At 44.6% G+C, this 20192-nt stretch overlaps 2 protein-coding genes and 1 long non-coding RNA gene across 3 annotated transcripts; 2 read left to right on the forward strand and 1 right to left on the reverse strand.

Moving 5' to 3' along the window:
• Window positions 1-457: 457 nt before the first annotated feature.
• nop14 (NOP14 nucleolar protein homolog (yeast)) lies at window positions 458-13775 on the forward strand. Its single transcript, XM_060038164.1, has 19 exons — window positions 458-640; window positions 763-945; window positions 1106-1240; window positions 1496-1637; window positions 2769-2908; window positions 3591-3728; window positions 4035-4163; window positions 4616-4747; window positions 5283-5631; window positions 5881-6011; window positions 6364-6449; window positions 6802-6937; window positions 7445-7546; window positions 7999-8152; window positions 9401-9560; window positions 10699-10846; window positions 10996-11114; window positions 11592-11747; window positions 12036-13775. The coding sequence occupies exons 2-19, from the start codon at window positions 763-765 to the stop codon at window positions 12127-12129; spliced, it is 2634 nt and encodes an 877-aa protein (XP_059894147.1). The 5' UTR covers window positions 458-640; the 3' UTR covers window positions 12130-13775.
• Window positions 13154-18409, reverse strand: LOC132447453 (alpha-synuclein-like). Its single transcript, XM_060038247.1, has 5 exons — window positions 18277-18409; window positions 17709-17738; window positions 15979-16121; window positions 14414-14485; window positions 13154-13946 (listed from the first exon to the last, which is right to left on the reverse strand). Exons 1-5 carry the CDS (start codon window positions 18395-18397, stop codon window positions 13932-13934), a joined length of 381 nt encoding a protein of 126 aa, XP_059894230.1. The 5' UTR covers window positions 18398-18409; the 3' UTR covers window positions 13154-13931.
• LOC132447457 (uncharacterized) lies at window positions 18313-19370 on the forward strand. Its single transcript, XR_009523079.1, has 2 exons — window positions 18313-18438; window positions 19138-19370. It is a non-coding gene; the product is annotated as an uncharacterized LOC132447457 (long non-coding RNA).
• Window positions 19371-20192: the final 822 nt, after the last annotated feature.

Here is a 20192-nt window from a genome sequence, read left to right on the forward strand (position 1 = left end):
GATCAAAGTAAATTATTTAAATCACATCTTACATGTGTTTTGTGCCATGTTTATATTAAATAAAGTGATAAATAACTACAAACACATGAACTAATATGGAATCAAGTTAAGACATTTATCTATGCATTATTGTATTTAAAATTCGATGTGCATAATTGCCAACCATTAACACGTTGAGTGAACCACAATTTGATGATTAACAGATAATGAGTCATCATATTACATATTTTGATCTTAACAAATTGATGACAAAGAAGATGAAAAAATGATACAGTTGGTCAATATTTAGTATCCCCTCTCCCCTCTATTTGCGTTGGACGATTATGGTACGATGGTGACTGAATGGGTTGTTGTCCTCCAATGTTAGATTAGCCAAACATTTCCAGTTGCTGGTGGCGACCACTAGAGGCGCTGCAGTAAATTGATTCACCGCCCGGTGGCGCTTCATAACTTCCTTGTGTTCAACTTTAACCCCAACTTCCTGCACGCTGGACCAGGGCTGGCACAGATAAAACGTGGAAACATCAGAATAATAACACTAGAATTATAATCATTCGTTTCACATTTATATTCCCACGGTGCTGGGATCTGACCGCTTCTTGATGTTATTTTAAAAACCAGTGATCTACGTGTCTGAAAGGTAACGTTACAGTTTGGATTTAATGCTAAGACGAGTAACGTTAGCTGTGTGTTTAACCAAAACTAAATAGTGAAGAAGGTCTTTAGTATTTCTCTTATGTTGTCTTGGTTTTGTTGGTACAGATGGTGAAGCCACAGAAAAAGAGGAGCCTTGTGGATAAAGTTCGCAAATCCAAGACCTCTGCTGAAATCAAAAATAACCCTTTCGAGGTGAAAATTAACAGGAAGAAATTTGAGGTTTTGGGAAGAAAATCCAAACATGATGTGGGCCTACCCGGTGTGTCTCGGTCCAAAGCAATCAACAAGGTAAGGAAATAACTAATACCCGACCCAGTAGTATAAAAGAGTTACATTATAAATTCAGTGTCAGAACAGTGGGATGATCATGTATGCTTGTCAGTTATTTGACTTGATTGTGTGTGTGATGGGTATGTGTTAAAAATATAAATACTCTTCTTCTTCGTAGAGAAAAGATACACTTCTCAAGGAACATCAAAACAAGCACAAGTCCAATAAATTTATTGACCGGCGGTTTGGAGAATATGACACGAATATGGACCCGGAGGACAAGATCCTCGAGAGGTTCTCCATGGAGAGACAGGTGAGACCTTTTGACATCTATGTTTATTATGAGTGTCAGTATTGTTTAAAATGGATGAAACTGTCAAGTCGTAGTTATGAGATTTGTTTAAGTTTGGTTATAGTATAATACTATAGATTGCTCGTCATGTAAAACAAAAATAAATCAGATGTATTATTATTCTGCTGTGACAAGCCAATTTTGCATCTGGAATTAATCAAATGCATTTTCATGTTCTAAGATGAAGTTTGCATTCATTGTTGGTTGATTCTTCAGAAACAACACGACAAGAAAGACATGTTTAATCTGAACGAGGAAGAGGAGCTCACTCACTACGGCCAGTCGTTGGCCGAGATGGAGAAATTCAATGACCTGATGGACAGTGACAGCGAACCAGACGAGAAAGGACTTCTGTCGGGTATGTGTTTCATAATAAAATCTTCTTGTACCCCACTCTTATAGAATGTTTTGGGTGTGTCTTCTACGAATAGTGTTATTCAGATCAAATATTGAACCTGTTGGAATACATTATGAACCTTTGCATGATTGTAGTTTTTGCAAATAATGTGTTTTTCCCAACTGTCCGGATACAATGTTTGAAATATCTCTGGGACACTAGATGGCGCATTTGCCACCAATACAGACACCATCTATTCCTCAAAACGACCCATTGACATTTAAGAGAGGGAGGCAATGAGGCATCATGTCTCCCTCTCATTCACCTCGCCACCTCGCCTAATTAAGTATATTAAATCCCCCACGAAAGAGGATGAGACTGAACATATTCCAGGCTCTCATGAATGTGTAGTGGCAAGGGGGTTTTCCCTAGAACCAAAAGGATCTAAGTTTGATCTCCAATGTCTACACACTGCCGACCTGTAAGCATCCATGCACGTTATATCCAACCTCTACCTGCTCCTTAATGACAAGTATCTGGATTTGCTAAGTGGCTTTTGTAAGTAGTGTCTGCCTAATGACTGAGCGGTAGAAAAAACAGTAAAGAAGCTTGTAGCCTTTGGGTAGAAAATGCTCAACCCAACCGGACTTGATAAACTGGTCCCTGGTCCAGATAGCCATGTAACAGCTGTAGGTGGACGATGGATAACGACAATTACACACACACGTTTCATCAGAGACCTCCAGCATCCAAGCGTTTTTTTCCATGTCCAAGTAATTGCATCCATTAATCTAAATTTGTCCTGCTGCTAACCAGATCTAGCTGCGCTATAATTCTATTTCCCTTCTGTTATTGAAAACCACAGCGAACGTAAAAAGAAAATTGAAATCCTCCTTTTATTTATTTTTATCACAAAAATACACACGCAGGATGTGATGTAAAATCTTTTGGCGTCCACACTATTTGATTATGTGGCTCCTGGAGATGTGCTAACCATGCAGGAAATAAGACTTGTAAAGCACCCCGCTGGTTCGAATGCCATCCTGAGCCCCACGTCATTTCCTCTTCACTGTAAAGTACACCAAGGTGTAAAAGCCATATATGGATCTAGATATTATCTGTAATCTTTCTATCTCCTGCCCCCCCCCACAGCGGAGCTCACCCGGTCCCACTTCGGCGGCGGCGGGGGTCTCCTGAGGAAGAAGGCAGGGGACGATAAGGGGGGGGCACCGAGGGCCAAGAGCCGGCAGGAGCTGATCGAGGAGCTCATCCAGAAGTCCAAGCTGCAGAAGGTAGGTCGATAGGAACTTTATTAATCCATCGGGAAGGTTCAGGTGCACTCTCAGCAGCAGCAAAGACGGCCTACTCTATCCACTATCTATGTGTCACATCTTTGTGTTTCTTATTTCTCCCTTGTGCCAACTTACCAAGTCAAACGTGGTACTCGGTAAACATACTTATAAATATAATTCTTACTCAGATTCTTATACACAGCTGAGCCTCTGCCAATAGATAAAATGTGCAATGTGTAACATTTCCACTCGTCGTAGCTCAGAATGACCTCAACATATCTGTAGTCAATGCTGTTTGATCACTCTTTCTTTAAAATAATCCTACTTTCGACACAACCAGAGACCTTCCCGCTCACGCCACACGGGCTACCCTTGTTCGCAGCACACAGACACTACGGTGGACAGAACACGTACAGATCTTTGGGGATTGTGAAAGTCTCCCACCTGCTAACTGGGAGGGACTCAATATTACACTTTGAGACTTTAAGATGAAATTGAGACTCGGGGCAGCATTGAAAATTGAACTGGGTCTCAACGTGTTTTCTCGGTGAAATTAATCAAAACATTGTTTTCTCTTGTGTGTTTTAACCTTTATATAAAAAGGTGGAGACGGTGGAAGCTTTAGATTAGCCTTTTTGAACCTGTGAGTCACACGGTGGTTTGTCCCCACCCCCCCTTACAGCGCGAGCGGCAGGTGCAGAAGGAAGAGACCTTTGAGCTGACTGAGAAGCTGGACAAGGACTGGAAGAGCATCCAGACCCTCATGGCCAACAAGCCCTCCAAAGCCGAGCGGGATGAACTCCAGCCGGAGAAACCCAAGGTACCCCCCGGGAGGGAATCCTGATCCCCCGTACCCATGATATGTTCCCTTGGATGAAGGCTTTCCTGCCTACAATGGCACCCTGGTTTGTGGTTGCATACTCATGTGAAGCAAACCTCCTTAGACTGTATTTGAGTCCCAAGTTTTTCTACTTTCTTTGTAGATATGAAAGAGGCTCGACTGATAGAAGATAGACCGTCTGACGCTAAAGTGACCGGACTGTATTCCCGTTTCCGGGGTCTTCCGCTGCGTTCTGTGGTCTGACGTGTGACCCCCTGGTCCTGCTGACCCGGTTGGTTCTTGCAGGTGCAGCTGGACGAGTACGACATGATGGTGAGGGAGCTGGGCTTCGAGATGAAGGCCGCGCCCTCGGAGAAGCTGAAGACCCCCGAGGAGCTGGCCCGAGAGGAGCGGGAGCGCCTGCAGAGGCTGGAGGTCCGTACTCACTGCGTCACAGGGGGGGGGCACGGTTATTGTCCACCTGGCCTAGCTGGGTGGACTGGGGGGAGGGGGGTCTGTCTTTGTGTCTGGGAGCTTTCTAGTTTGATTTAATTTCCAGATGTAAATGATACCTCCCTGTCTTGTGAGGACTATTGTTTTGCTACAGGAAGAGAGATTTACTAGAAATGATCTTCTCATCTGAAGGAAGAGGATGTTCTATCCTTGTCGGAACTTAATTGACGTAATAATTCAGATTAGATTTGCCCTTGTAAATACTTTTTGAGAATGGAGAGTTCCTATATTTACATTGGAATACATTAAACTCCTCCCCAACGGTATTGGTGGATACCTATTTGTATTCCAGGGATGGTTCTTATTTCTTCTTCTTCTTGGTATCATGCTTGACATCTCCCCCCCCCCCCCCCCCCGGTTGGCGCCCCCTCCAGGCTGACCGCCTGCGCAGGATGCTGGGGGACGCGGTGGAGAGCGCTCCCAAGGCCCCGGCCCACCTGTCGGCCGACGACCTCAACGACGGCTTCATCCTCGACAAGGACGACAAGAAGCCCCTGAGCTACAAGGTGAGCGCAGGCCGACTAGGACGGGGAATACATGGAGACGAGGCCGCATAGCAATCTAATGTCCATATGGTCAGTGTTATCCCACCATGTGTGAGACTGCTATGCACTATTTATTTACTTTTATTGAGAATATGCACTTTATTTGTACAGTGTCCTTGGGTACCTTGAAAGGCACTTTTAATTTAAAATGTATTATTATTATTATTATAGACATGGATCACATAGCAATACACTTCTAATGTCAGTATGAACAAGTCTAGACACCACTGAACAGAAGAATACGTAAGATAGCAGTGGCATACCGGGAAGATTGTTATGGATATAGTTCGATTTCTTTCTTTTTTTTATCATCAATTTATTCAGAGACAGCCCGGTCCACATTTTGGATACCCGCCCGTTCATAACGGGGTGGCTGATTGTGGGGCTGATTGTGCTGACTGTTTTATTAGTGATTGCTGATTGTGTGAGCGGTCTCATGATGAATCCTGTGCCGTTTGCTGATCCAACCTTCATCTCATCTCTTGTGCGTCCCCAGGACGGGAAATGGCTGAGTGGGGAAGGGGAGGACAAGGGTGACGAAGGTGATGACGAAGGGGAGGATGAAGGGGGTGAGGGTGGAGAGGAGGAGGAGGAGGAGGATGAGGAAGAAGACGATGGAGAAGGGGTTGCCGTGGGTGATGACGATGAGGATGGTGATGAAGAAGAGGATGAGGAGGCGGACAGCCACTCTGACCTGGACTCTGAACAAGAGAGCGGGGAAGAGGCGGAGATAATGGAGGAAGAGGAGGAGGAGGAAGAGGCTGCACCCGGCGTCATCCTGACCGAGGAGGAATTAAAGGCACAGCAGGAAGCGGCCAAATCAGAGCTGCCCTACACCTTCACTGGTAACTACCTGCGGCCATTCATAAATATGCAAATACTGTACAGATTTCTACACCGTATAGACATGTCTTCTACACGGAATGGAATGTGGATAACTCGCCTCAATCCAGTAATGGAAGAAAGATCATTTGATTGATTTTGAGGGTTTATGGTGGGGGGGGGGGAGCGTTAATCTTATTAGAACCAATTGCACATTCATCCATATTATTTCCGATCAATTGTAATATCCCCCTCTGTTCCTTTTCCTCCAGCTCCAGAGAACCAAGGCGAGTTTGTGGCCTTGCTCAAGGGCCACTCCCCGGATCACCAGTGCGTGATCCTGGCTCGCACCCAGAAATGCAACCACCCGAGTCTGGCTGTGGGCAACAAGCTCAAGCTGCAGGTTTGTGTTCACATGTTGCTGTGTTCAGTTTTAATCCACCTGCAGATCTAAATGGGTGTTTATTTATATATGATGCACATCCCTTACCAACTGTATGAGTATTCATTTGTGAATGAAGAGGAAGTTGTGAAGGCAGTGTTTACTGTAAAGTCTCAGGCTTTTATCCAAGTGACAGGATCGTTTTTAGCCATTAAGTAGAAGCCATTAATGTCATTATGAGAAGGAAGTGGTTGGGGCGTCTTAATGGAGGATGCAGCAGGGTAGGGCTGGGAGTCTAAACAACTAGCCACTGAACTAACCCCTCGCCCTGAAAGTTAGTTGTTTCTAAATGAACCATGTGTTTGGTTGACAGAAACTCTTTGGCTTCCTGTTGGAGTACATGGGAGACTTGGCCTGCAGCAGTCCACCTGAACTCGGCACCATCGATAAGCTCATACCGTAAGCTTGAATACTCTTCTTTTGTTATTTAGTCAATTTTTAATGGCTCCTATTGGACCTATTTGATTTTAACATGGCTGGGCCACACTGCCACTTATTAATGCCCCTATAGATTGTGACATGTTAAATACATGTTGATTAGCCGTGAGCGTTTCAACCCTCCAACGACGTCACAAGTGGGAGAGTCCACCCAGATGTTTGATAGATGAATCAGCATACCAGTTGGTACAGTCCACTAGTCCAGCCCACCTGTCTATCATACCTCTGGGTGGACACTCCCCCTCGTGACATCACAAATGGGTCAATTTTAGAAATGGCTTTGTCTCACTCTACCTCTTCCCCCTCCTCTCAGGCAGCTGTACGACATGGGCCAGATGTTCCCCGACGCCGCCTCCAAGGCCCTGCGCAGCGTGCTGGCCGACGCCAGCCACGGCATGGAGGAGGACCTGGAGGGCAGCGGGCGCTCCCCCTTCCCCAGCCTCGACATGGTACGCACGGCCGCCATCTTGTTTGTCTCCGTCGAAACGCACACAATCCGATGGCGAACACAGACGGGAAGTCTGGAGCCGCCTGTATTGACCCTGTTCATGGGGTCAATATTCATCTTCTTAGGACTGACTATGGGCCAGTTCCCTTCATTACAAGGGCACTGGTAGTAGGCTTATCTTCCCTACTTTAGTCCACTACCTGGTACTTAAATACGTTTATGAGGGATAACTGTTTGTCTTACAATGACACCCCTGGGAAAAGGGTCTATGGATATGGAATGATGTCAGAATAGAATTAAGGACTTTTTATTAATGGGTGTATTTAGATGTCAAACACTATTCAGTGGATATACCTGTTTTAATTGGGAGCAGGATATTCTTTAAAAGTCCTTGAGCAATATTTCCCCAACTGCTCATTAATAGCATTTGTATGGAAAAATTAGTAGTTGTAGTAAATGACTATAAATAGTATGTTTATGATTTTTGCTTTCTCCCCGTCTTGGTCAGCTGGTGTACCTGAAGGTGGTGGCGCTGCTGTTCCCCACGTCTGACTACAGACACCCGGTCACCACGCCCGCCCTACTATTCATCTGCCAGAGTCTCTCCAAGGTAGGCCCCGACTGAGGCCCGTCGGCAAGACACACCCAGCGATGGCTGGCCTATGTTGTCTCTCTAATTAAATTGCATCATCTTTCTACTTGAATAATAGTTGTTGTGTGGAAGGAGGTTATAACCAAGGTTTCATACGTTTGTATGATTTAATTTGTGTTCATTCATTGTTCCTTTGTTTGCCTGGCCCAAAGGGGGTTATAAAAAACATAAAAAACGAAATCTGGTGGTGAAAGGAGCCATTTTATCTGTTGTATTGATTGTGCAACTAATACACGTGTTAATACTCATACTCTCATGACATCACCATCAGACCGTCAGGCCTACGTTGTGTTTGAGCTCATTGTTCACTTCTCATTTAAAAATCGATCTACTTAGATTAATCAGAATGTAAAAAAAAAAAAAAAGTCTGCGTGTATATTTTGTCTCATTTCCTGCGTATTGTCCCCCAGTGTCCGGTGACATCTCTGCAGGATGTGACATCAGGCCTGGTGTTGTGTTGCCTGGCCCTGGAGTACGTCTCGCTCTCCAAGCGCCTCCTGCCCGAGCTCCTCAACTTCCTGTGTGGGATATTACACCTGGCAGTGCCGGACAAGACCTCTACAGGTAGCCACGCCCCTTCATTAACCCATTGGTTCATTATTCTGTCAATGAACGTAATGGCTCATTCATGCAGACAGCTATTCGTTCAGTCATTCCTTCTACTTTCCTGAGTTTGTATTGATTTGGTCCCAATTCAATTAATTGAAATGCCATTGCCTTGTTGTGCAACCTTTATCGGACAAGAATGTCCTTCGTGTGTGTGTGTGTGTGTGTGTGTGTGTGTGTGTGTGTGTCCATTGTTATGCTGCCTGGTAGAAAAGCTGTACTTCTCAGGGTTAGACTGAAGGAAATTCATAGTCAAGGTGAAATGATGAAAAGAAATGTCTGAAAGAAATGACTACAATGTTAAATGTAACAGAGTTTTGTTTTTTTTAATCAAAAAAGCAATCTTCCATCAATGGGATTGGACAACATCATTATAAAACAAGTTATACCATTAAGAGTCCAGTTTCAATTTGCAATACACGCCCATAAAATGAATCTATATATAAATAGGACGAACACTAAGTAGTCCTAGTAAGATCTCCCTAGTAGGCAGTGACTGAGGAACGTGAGCGGGTTGACTGGCAACCACAAGGTTGCTAGTCTGATCCTGGCTCCTTAAGAGAGTTGAGTTGTCCTTGAGCAAAACAGCTCTCCCTAACTGCTCTCGACAAGCTGGCTGTTACCTTACACATCACCATACACATTCACACCCCGCCGTCGGTTTGTGGAGGTGTGTATGAATGGTTGAACGGTATGCAACAATTGCAAAGTACTTTGTGTGGCCAGTGGTAAGAAAAGCGCTGTATATAAAGGCAGTGCATTTACCATTCACATTTACCATACACAATTGAGTCATGTAGCAGGTAAGAATTGTTAAAGCTGACATATTCTAACAGCAGGTGATTAGCCGTTACAATCAGTTTTGAAAATCTGCCTCTTCTGACATCACAAGTGGGCGTGTCCACCTAGATGTGTGCTGGATAGATCAGTCTACCAGTCTACACAGTGGACTGTAGCCAACGTTGCTCATCTATCCGTCATACATCTGTGTGGACACGCCCACTTGTGATGTCAGAAGAGGCAGATTTTCCAAACGGCTTGTAACGGCTAATCCCACTCACACCTGGTGGTATAATATGTCACCTTTAAAGATGTCTCCCTTATGAGTTGGTAGCTGTTGAGCCCTGAAGGGAGGGATGGGGTTTATCAGTGCAGTGCGTAGCAGTGAGTCATGTTGTTCATCTTGTCCTTGTCTCGGTGCTGCAGGCTACTCGGTGGTGCCGCCATTCAGGCACGCGGGGAAACACAGCGACCTGCTCCTGCTGTCCGAGCCACAGTCCAGCGCCACCTGGACCAATCACACGCTGCCCCTGGCTCTGACGCAACACCTGGAGCTCACAGACAACCTGCATAGGGACCACCATAGGTACGTGTGTGTGTGTGTGTGTGTGTGTGTGTGTGTGTGTGTGTGTGTGTGTGTGTGTGTGTGTGGGGTTCCAGAATGAATTGAACGAAAAGGCAGCATTCCTTTCATTCAGAATTTCAGGCTGAACGGCATCAAGATATTTAAATTGTAGACCATCATTTGCCTTTTGGGTGTAAATGATGATGAATCATGTGAACATGGTTCTGGTTGTTCTTATGATTGCATATTTGTTGAAATTCTCACATGCCATCCAATGCACTGACAAATATAAATAAAAACGTCCTGTATCCGTTACGGTCACAGGCCTGTAATTTGCCCGTGCAGTCTTCTCAATCGGCCCTAATGATGATTATTTGGCCTACCTACCAACCTGGCTAGCTACGTTGTCATTGCTCATCATCAGAGTCGTCCACAAGGCTAGACAGACCTCATGCTAATTCAGCGAGCTAGTCATGTGTTTGGGGGCGTGGCTTTGAAGGGAGGCCTGAAGGGAAGGGTGGGATTCTTTTCAGTTGGATACTTTAAGATTATAGCTTATTCGGGAGGCTTTCTTCAAATACCTACACTAGCTCAAAATGAACAGATTTTGCTATCAAATATTTAATAGTGGCATGAAGAGGCTTTCTTGTCGCAGGAGGAACTAAGCAACACAACTAAACATTAAAAAAACAAAAGATGAGACTGGTACCAGATGTCTGGTGCGCATTACATCACTGACCAAGTCACATGACTGGCTGGCTGGCCCGGACACGCTGTGTGTCCAGATTTGCTTCACACAGCAGTTGGTGTGTGGGAGCCGTTGCTAAGCTCTCGCTAAAGACACACACAGTAGGGGGGCACAATATGAACAATGGAATCCCAAATGCTGCACTGTAGGCCTGTCATGATATCCATGTACATGTATTTACTGTTGTTTCAACAATGGGCTTACAGTTCATTACTCCTCTTCCATAGAGTCACGCCAGGTTGTGTCCTGTGTTTACAATTATATAAAGATTGATCATTGTTTAAGAGTGTTGATATTGGTGAGATGGGTCTTGAATAAGGGACGAGTTTTATAAATAGTAGCTTTATCTGTAAAAGGAAATTGCAAAAAATCAGTAATGCCAATTTAAAACGCGTGTGTGTGTGCGTGCAGGATGACCTGTCTCTCCACCTGCCTGGACCTGGTGAAGCACTGCTGTGTGCTCTACAAGGACTCCGCTTCGTTCACCGCCCTCTTCCAGCCCATCCACACACTGCTCTCTAAGCATCTTCCCCTCCAGACCCACCCGGAGGTCCTCCAGGTTCGTGCCCATGTCTCCGAGGGCATAATTAACCATCTGATGACCCACATTTACAACTATTACGGTTATCTGAGAGCAGCTGGTCCGGGGTTCTCCTTGTTGTTCACGGGCTCATTGTGTTGTGGTTGTTGTTTACTTGTGTGTCCAAGGAGCTGAAAACGGAGATCCTGGCAGCCGTCGACGGCGCACCGCGCTCCCATAACCCTCTGGTGTTTGAGAAGCAGAAGCCCATTCCTCTCCGGATGTTCACTCCCAAGATCGTGGAAGTGTGAGTAAAGGCTGCCTTTGTGAAGCGATGCGTTAAAGGGGCCCTACATCACCTACGGCGGTCTTGATGGTGAGCCGTGATTGCCCGTTTCAAAACCCCTTATTTAGTGACGTCACAATGTGGGAGTGTCCCAACCGGCTGGAAGGAGTTGATTGGTGGACAGCATCAACTGGTTAAAGGCTCGGGTTGATCTGTCCATTGTGCATCGTCCGAGTGAACAATCCCACTTGTGATGTCACAAAGGGATGCTTCGAAATGGCTTTAAACGGCTTACCGACCTCATGGTTGGTAAAACGGGGGCCTTCGTGTCACAATCCTGCCCTTAATGCGTGGGAAACAACCAAATCAAAACTTAATTCATGAACATGAAAGGCATTGCAGCACTTTGTAACTGTGTTTTGAAAAGTGCTGTATAAATAAAGTTTATTATGTTATTATTATTTCTGAATGACTGTTCCATGTTGTGTGCTCCTGCAGGCTGGACTACGGGAAGAGACGAGGGAACACGAAGGAGCAGAAGGAGTCTGAGCGCACCAAGCACAAGTACAAGAAGGAGTTCAAGGGCGCGCTGCGGGAGATCAGGAAGGACAACCGCTTCATGGCCCGGGAGAAGCTGCAAGAGACCATGAGCAGGTACGCAGACCGGCTGTTCACAGGGACCCACAGACTGCTGCTGCTGCACTGTTACCTCATTCTTCAGCGGAGGCTTTTATCCTGAGCAACTCGCGGGGATTACAGATCATTAGGTCATTAATGAGCAGGTAGAGGTTGGAGGCATCTTGCTCCAGGATTACTTAGCCTGCAGACATGAGGGATCAAATCAAACCTAGTATATATCCTACTGTATTTTAAGTGTTTTGCTCTGTTTCGTGGTTTGTGTTTTTATTAAGACACTGATGTTTGGTCATTTCGTTTCCACAGAGACTCGGAGAGGAAGAGGAAGGTGAAGGAGCTGTATGGGAGTTTGGGCACCCAGGAGGGAGAGTGGAAGGCACTCAGAAGGAGGAAGAAGTGAGACGGCGTTCATCAACGAGAAGATATTTCAAAGGTATAAGAAGGACATCTCAGCCAGATGTTACAGAAATCACCGGGAACTGTGATTTCTGTGTCCAAATGTTTGGAAAACGTTTGGACACATGTAACGATGTGTATATGCTTGTGTATTTGTGAATATAAAGCATACATTTCATGTCCCAAGTTTAAAATAAACGTCTTGATTTTCATTTCCAATGTATTGGAAAGAATTTTTTTTGTTTTGATGCCATGATTGCAAAGAATGCAACATCGTGCTGGATATTAGATGAGTCTTTGGGAGAGAATGTGTTTTTCTCAGTTTCTAGCTTTTTAAAATAAATTGGTATCTAACTTGGATCAGATGTTGGTGCTTTTTATTTGCAACGGTTGCTTGGTTTATTGACTCAAATCCTCCAGGGTTTGGGGTCTCCAGGCTGAGGTTCATCATGGTCTTAAGTTGTCTTTTGCTTCGTGGATCAATGAGAAGCCGGGACCTATTAGGCCTTATTCAGCTAATACTTATTTACTTACCCGCCCCTCTTACCCTAACATTGGACTGTTGCAGAACACATTGTCGTGCACAACCCACCTGTTAAGCCAATTCGTCTGTATGACAAGCAGCCATTTGTAACATGGTTGCAGTGCATCCCCTACATGGGCAGAGCTTCAGAATATTTGTTTTATATATTATTATATTGCAATATATTTCAAGTCACATATTGGATGCACATTGGTAACGCAACACTTTCAGCCACAACTCGGTTTTAAATTATTACGTGTCAACTACGAAATGTAAATTACTGTTTATTGCCTGCAAAAAGCCAGCAACTGAAGGTGTAAGTAATGGTGTGATCTGACTCATCACTTATGTGGTGAACACTGTTATTAAATGGGAGCAAACTGGATGCGGATATCTGCATGAGTCATGGAGCTCAGCGATTATCCCAAATGATTGATGGCTTCTGTTTGTGTGACATACTTTTCATCAGCACATTTATGCAAAGAAAAAAACATTTCCAACCACGTTATTTAAGGACCCTGGCCATACAGAACAAAGCCATATTTTATTTTTCAACACTTAACAGAACAAACATACATATCACGGCAGTTTGAGATGAATTCATGGATACATGCTATGTTATTTAAATCTAAACTACATCGACAATATGCATTTCAATAGCAAACGGTGACAACTTAGAAAAATACAGTACGAGTCCACCAATGGTTGAGCACTGGACAGTCAACCGCAAACAACTCCGAGAAAAGATTTACGCACAAAAATAGAGTAATAGTTGTTTCGCTTTCATTTTGGTCTCCCTATATAGAAACGTAGGTGGTATAATGTTCAGTTCTGACATATTCCTATTTATTTAGTTGTACTTTTTTCATCGCTTCTGAAGATATATAGGACACGCACACACACATACACACGTACACAAACACACACACATACACACAACATCTTTGTGCCCAGATGCCATTCTCAGTGGGAGGGAGTCACTGAAACAGCAGGACAAAGAAGGACACCATTTTCACAACAGACTTGAAACATTAGTTGACACACATTTAGTCAAACACACATATCACATCTCACATCCCCCCCTAGATCAGACATTTGAGTACACCTATAAACAACATACAAAAAGACATCTTCCGAAAAAGCGCACACACTTGAACGCACAATAATCGCATGTGCACGGACACACAGAGTTAATCAGGAGGAGGCACAACGGGACTTGGCAGTAGAGCGGGGAATGTTCTGGTCGTAGTTCTTAGAATGTGAATCTGGAGGCTGTTCGTGATCTAGTCGTCCTCCCCCTGCAACGCGCACACACAACACTTTGTTGACAATTTGTTTCACAGATTTCCTGACCTCCCTCAGTGTCCTCATGAGAGGTTAATACACTTCTACCACAACACAGGCCTGGTCAAGCCGTCAGCGGCATTTTAAAAACATTACGGCATGGCGGGTTAAAAAGAAGAACTCTCAATTGTGACATCACTAATGGGAGTGGTGGCTTGTGACATCACAAATAGGAGTGTTGGTTTGTGACATGATAAATGGGAGTGATGGCTTGCGACATCACAAGTGGTAGCGATGGCTTGTGATAAGTGTCTACTCAGGTGATGTATGACGGACAGCTGAACACCTGCCAGTTGATATTTTGTCCGTCAATCAACGTCTTGATTGGTTAGAAACCTCCCACATTGTGATGTCCCAAATTGATATTTTTTTAAATGCTGGTAAAAGGCCTCCCTCTACTACCTAATGAGTTCAGTCCTACCTCAGTAGCGTCTGCACTGTCTGCATCTACCGGAGAGTCCAGGGCAGTCTGTGCTGCCGCAGCCTCCTCTTCCTGGAGGAGCAGGATACAAACACAGTCAATCAGACACTAATACATGACTTACACAACAATGATGTCGTCCACACTGTATATGCAGGCCAAAATTAAACTTAGAAGGTAGTATAGATAAATACACAATATTATCATATAATGTGAACAGTGTTCTATTAACACATTTTATATGTATTATATTTATGTATATAAATGTATTTTGATGGACTCTGTTATCCAGAGCGTTTTACAATACAGAGAGTGCATTCATTCATACTATTCATCCAACCCCTTAACCCTGGAATGTCTAGATATCCTGCTCTACCAGCTGAACACCGGATCACATACCATGTGAAGACATGATTTATAGTATGTACATGGTATATAGTATTTCTCTTTCTACCCATTCAGTGTGAGAGCAGGTGTATCTATGATGTAGTACGTACAAGTGTGAACAAATATTGACAGACCGCGCTTTGCAACAGATAAACCCATTAATAACAAGAAACAATACTGATTCCGATGCCAATGGAATAATCTTGTCCACTGAGAGACAGAGCGTACTGCTGGCTGAATGACTGATTCTGTGTGTCCTCACAAAGCAACTTGTTTTACCAGTTCTTCCTCACACAGCCCACAGCCTACTCCCATCTGTCAGTGACACAATAGAAACGAGCCATGTAACAGCAACATGAATCCAATCTGAACGCATGAGATCAATCTGAAATAGATCCAACCGCTGTCAGATCTGTCTCCACAAATCCCCCTCAAATGATTAACCATTAACCTCAATTTAATTCCTGCATGTGTTCATCAAGCTCTCTTCTGCTGATCAATCCATTTAATTGATTTGTCCTGGTTTTACCCAGGTCTTACCCAGCCGTTACTGATGATGAGATTACAACAAATTATTCTCCCAAAAGGTTCCACACCAGGGCTAATAAAAACAACTGTTAGCAGTTGAGCAGCCTCTCTGCAAAACCAAAACAAGCCCCCTGCATCCTCATTAAGGTCCCTCCATGCACTAATTAAGGGGACCACACCCCCTGCATCCTCATGAAGGTCCCTCCATGCACTAATTAAGGGGACCACACCCCCTGCATCCTCATGAAGGTCCCTCCATGCACTAATTAAGGGGACCACACCCCCTGCATCCTCATGAAGGTCCCTCCATGCACTAATTAAGGGGACCACACCCCCTGCATCCTCATGAAGGTTCTGCCTGTAGTGTTGCCTTCCCTCAAGTCTTTGATTTTATCGTTTACTTTGGCTTTATTGGGTTTTCCATATGAGGATATGTTTGTTAATATCTTGAATTGAGCTCTATTTAATTGTAACACCTTCCTCAAGGTGTTACAGGCATAAACCAATGGCATTACAGCATGGTTAGGAGATACTGTGCGGTTTCAGGTGGGAACAGAAGAAAAAAGCATTCTTAAAAATACCCAAGTCCATTTGTGTGTGTTTGTGCGTGTGCTTACATTGTTTTGCGTATACTGTATACGTTTACTCACATTTTTGGCTGGATCTCGCTTGACCAATCCTGTTGCAGCAACAATGTTGCCTGCCCCCTCCACTGTCTTGTGGGCGACGTTGGTAACCCCGGAAACCACGGCCCCGCCCACGTTGGACACCCCAGTCACAGTTTTTCCTGCAACTGTTCAAAAAAAAAAGTGGAGAGAGGAGTTGAGTGGAGAGGAGAGAGGATGAAAGGAGAGGGAAGGAGAGGAGAGGAGAGGAGCGGGAAGGAGAGGAGTGGAGAGGAGAGGAGCGGGAAGGAGAGGAGTGGAGAGGAGAGGGAAGGAGAGGAGGAGAGGATGAATGGAGAGGACAGGGAAGGAGTAGAGATGAACGGTGAGAGAGGAGTAGAGGAAAGGAGAGAGGGGAGGATTGGAGAGGAGAGGGATGAGTGGAGAGGAATAAAGCGACAGTTTGAGGATTGTAGAGTGGAGGAGTGGATAGGGAGGAGCAAGCATAAGGGAGGAGTTTCAGTTGAAAGGAGAATATAGGATGAAACCAACGTTCCTGTTGAACATGTAAATCAGGCAACATTCAACCTGAAATGTCAATGTCTCATAAATTTTGATTTCCCACGTTTCCCTATCATGCCTCCATACTACACATCGTTGTCATCGTTTAGGTCCGGTCCCACACATACACACACACGTACGTACGCAGTAAGTGCATGTGGGTGGTTGGCATGGTGACGGGAACATTCCAAGGTGAGGACGACGTGTCCACCATCTCCTGCCGTCGGTTTATGTTCATGCTATACTTCTAATTAATAATGACGCATGCCTCGGGCAAGGACACCTCCACAGCCATCTGGACCCGAGACCCTCCCTCCCCCCTCAGAGGACCCACCAATCATCTGGTGAGCCCGGTGACGGACACATCCCTGGCTCCAGTGAGCTGGATACAAACATGTTGGGATTGGGATATACTGTATATGCCCCTTTTTCGATATAATTATGTACATTGTTCGTATATTTCCTAACGCTGGATGATACCTGTTTGATTAAACACGCCCTGGCTGGTTGGTTTGGTAGGCTGAGACCAGCCAAGCAATATAGTCTTCTGATTACCTGTCCATCTGTTACCAGCATACTCATTAAGTTGTGTTATGACATACTTGTTATAAGTTATATGTTTTTATTTGAGCCATTACAAGCCATTTCAATGTATTTCCCTTTGTGACACCACCAGTGGGCGTGTCAACCTCTCAGACGTGACAAACAGCCATCCACCCATCTGGTTGAACACACACTGGGATGTCACCAAGTTTTTCAACCCTTCAACTATTCACTTATTTAGTCAGATTTCCGCAAGAATTTTGCCATGCAAGGAGCTAGCTGTAAAACGCTCACAACCTAGTTCATAAAACAGGAATTATAAACCGTGAAAATGCTGAATAAATAGACAAATATCGATTTTATTTTTGTACATAATATTCAGTCCACAACGGATGTGGAATATAAAAGACTCCCTCCTGAGTTTATTACGAGCCTGCCTGTTGCTGTGCATAGCGACCTTCACTCCCCAAGGACACAAGAAGAGGAAGACAGAGGACTAGCATGGGAACAAGACACCATGTCAACGGTGTAATCACCTTCCTCTGTATCACTCTGGCTACTTCAAAATGGCCGCTCACTGAAGTAACCTAAAAGTGATTCACTTCTGTGACAAAATCCAATGAAAGTGAAGGAATAGAATAGTAGAGAATGGCACGAATATCCTCACATACCTGTTGTCACTCCATCCTTCGTCTTGGTACCTGGAGAGAGTCAGATGCAAAATATCATCTCTAGTACGTCAATCTGTTCCTCAAATCACTCTCTTAGGGAAATAAAAAAACGATCATCTATTTATTTAATGGTTGGTTTAATATTATTTTGATTGCCACATCTACTCCTAGCAAAAAAAACATGAGGATATTTAGTTTTATCATTGATCCTTCAAATCTGTATCATAGGTACTTCTACAATAAGGACACGGTAATTAACCATTTATAAACAGTTTGTGCAGTTATAAGCATTAACTAACAGTTAACTATTGGTCTGGTAATCATTAATTAACGGTGTTCATGTTCATGTTAACAAAGGTAATCATTTATACATTGTGTATTAGGGTTAGCGTACCCCTTACCCTGACCCCTATGCTAAGGATATATAAGAATACTTATCTACCAATCTAATTCGATCTCATCCCATGTATTAGTCTTAATTTGTTACAGTTATGAGTATAGGAATCATACAAGTGTTGGTTTAGGTTATGGTGGTTATGGTTGTGGTGGGGGTGGGTGAGGGACGTACCGACAAAGATCACCCCGTCTTTCGTCATCTCAGCCGCGCCGGTCACTCCCTGTTTGGTTTTCTCCGCCGCGGCCACCACGCCGTCCTTGGCTCTCGAGATGCCCTTAAGGAACGCGTCCATGGCCACTTGATGAGCACCCGAATTACACTCTGCGCTCCGCTGTAACGACGACGGCAGACACGCGAACATACAATCAGGGCTGGAAGCACACACGGTAGGCTGCTGCTGTGTGGTGTGTGTGTGTGTGTGTGTGTGTGTGTGTGTGTGTGTGTGTGTGTGTGTGTGTGTGTGTGTGTGTGTGTGTGTGTGTGTGTGTGTGTGTGTGTGTGTGTGTGTGTGTGTGTGTGTGTGTGTGTGTGTGTGTGTGTGTGTGTGTGTGTGTGCGCGTGTGTGTGTGTGTGCGTGTGTGTGTGTGTGTGAACACTGACCAGACAAGATCACTTGTTGCCACCGCCCTACTGCCACACACACACACACACACACACACACACACACACACACACGCACACGCACACGCAAACGCACACACGCATACACAGACACACGCACACACAAACAGGTTCATCAAGGTAAAAAAAAAAATGTCTGTAACACAGATTTCCTTTGTTGGGAAGGGGAGTTTAATCGAGTTTAATCCGCCTTCAGCCTAGCAGGAGCCCAATAACAGCCTAAATGTTCTCCTTGCAACGAATATATCACAAAAAAAAGATTTATATCGTTGTGTTACCATGGTAGTATAAATCACGATGAAATGATAAATGAACAGTTGGCCGTTTGACGGTTTGAGCGGAAATTTGTATTTTCAGTTAAAACCAATTAGCCCCACTGTAACCTCCTGAACAACATAATTAGCCTGCTAGCCTACCTGCTGTCGGTCCACGCACCTGCTCCTCTTCAAAGTCGACGAGAAAGAGATGTTCGTCAGCCCGAGAAACACGGAAGACCAGAACGGCGGAGAAAGAGCGTTTATAGATCTTACTACCACTAACAGCCACTACAACTGTACTGGCTCCACGGAGAGCGGCGCTACAGGTTGGTCGAGGAGGAGCCGCCCACGCGCGCTTAGTAGAATGAGCGAGCGAGCGGAGCGGAGCGCGCGTAAAAAAAACCTCCACTGTGGCTCGTGGCTTGTTGCTCTGAGCTCGAGACGGAGTGAGACAGAAGAATACATGCCTACAGTCCGTCCGCCCTCACGCCGACATGCACGGAACGCAGAGACAGACAGACGCACGCGCATGCACGCACGCACCCGTTTGGATCATTTCTGTGCCCAGCTCGAACAATACAGCCCTCGGATTTTTGGGTGAAATAATTTAATGGACATAATCCACATTTAGATATACAATTCCATTTTGGGGGCGGGTATCATAAGCTGTACTGAGTATGTTATTGTAATGAGTCGGGCAATATTTGAAAGTGGGATCTCGGTATTTCAAATGGTTCATGACATTAGGTAATTCCAACACTTTTGGAACATGACAGCTTTGGGCCCCTATTTGGACCCTTATTTTACTACCAGGTGTGAGGTTGATAAATCATTATAAGAACTTCCAGATCTATCCACTTGTGATATCACAAGTGGGAGCAACGGTATGCAGCCATACCAGTTGGTTAAGTCCCCTATGATGTCACAAGGCTCGTTTTAAATGCTAAATGACTATTTAGCCTAACACCTGGAAGCATCAAAAATGCCACCTATACAGGAAACGGGTATTGGGAAACAAACCCAGTACCTTTCAGTAGCATGCACTTTAACTTTAACATAGGTCTACATGGTAAATAGGAAGAATGGATGTGGTTGTCCTTCTACAGTCATTTACTTGACAATTTAATATCAAATTCCCCATGCATTTCTATGATAACAATATAGCCTATATTGTCCTGGTTAGGACTGCACACTAGGATATAAATATCA

This window comes from Gadus macrocephalus, chromosome 19, assembly GCF_031168955.1.
Source record: "Gadus macrocephalus chromosome 19, ASM3116895v1".
Lineage (NCBI taxonomy): Eukaryota > Metazoa > Chordata > Actinopteri > Gadiformes > Gadidae > Gadus > Gadus macrocephalus.

Coding starts and splice junctions, on each gene's coding strand:
- LOC132447453 (XM_060038247.1), bottom strand. CDS start 18,397: ATGGACGCGTTCCTTAAGGGCATCTCGAGAGCCAAGGACGGCGTGGTG. Junction 16,122..17,708: donor GAAGGATGGAGTGACAACAG/GTATGTGAGGAT, acceptor TTTTTTGAACAG/TTGCAGGAAAAACTGTGACT. Junction 14,486..15,978: donor AGCGAGATCCAGCCAAAAAT/GTGAGTAAACGT, acceptor CTGCTCCTCCAG/GAAGAGGAGGCTGCGGCAGC.
- nop14 (XM_060038164.1), top strand. CDS start 763: ATGGTGAAGCCACAGAAAAAGAGGAGCCTTGTGGATAAAGTTCGCAAA. Junction 1,241..1,495: donor GGTTCTCCATGGAGAGACAG/GTGAGACCTTTT, acceptor TTGATTCTTCAG/AAACAACACGACAAGAAAGA. Junction 4,748..5,282: donor AGAAGCCCCTGAGCTACAAG/GTGAGCGCAGGC, acceptor GTGCGTCCCCAG/GACGGGAAATGGCTGAGTGG.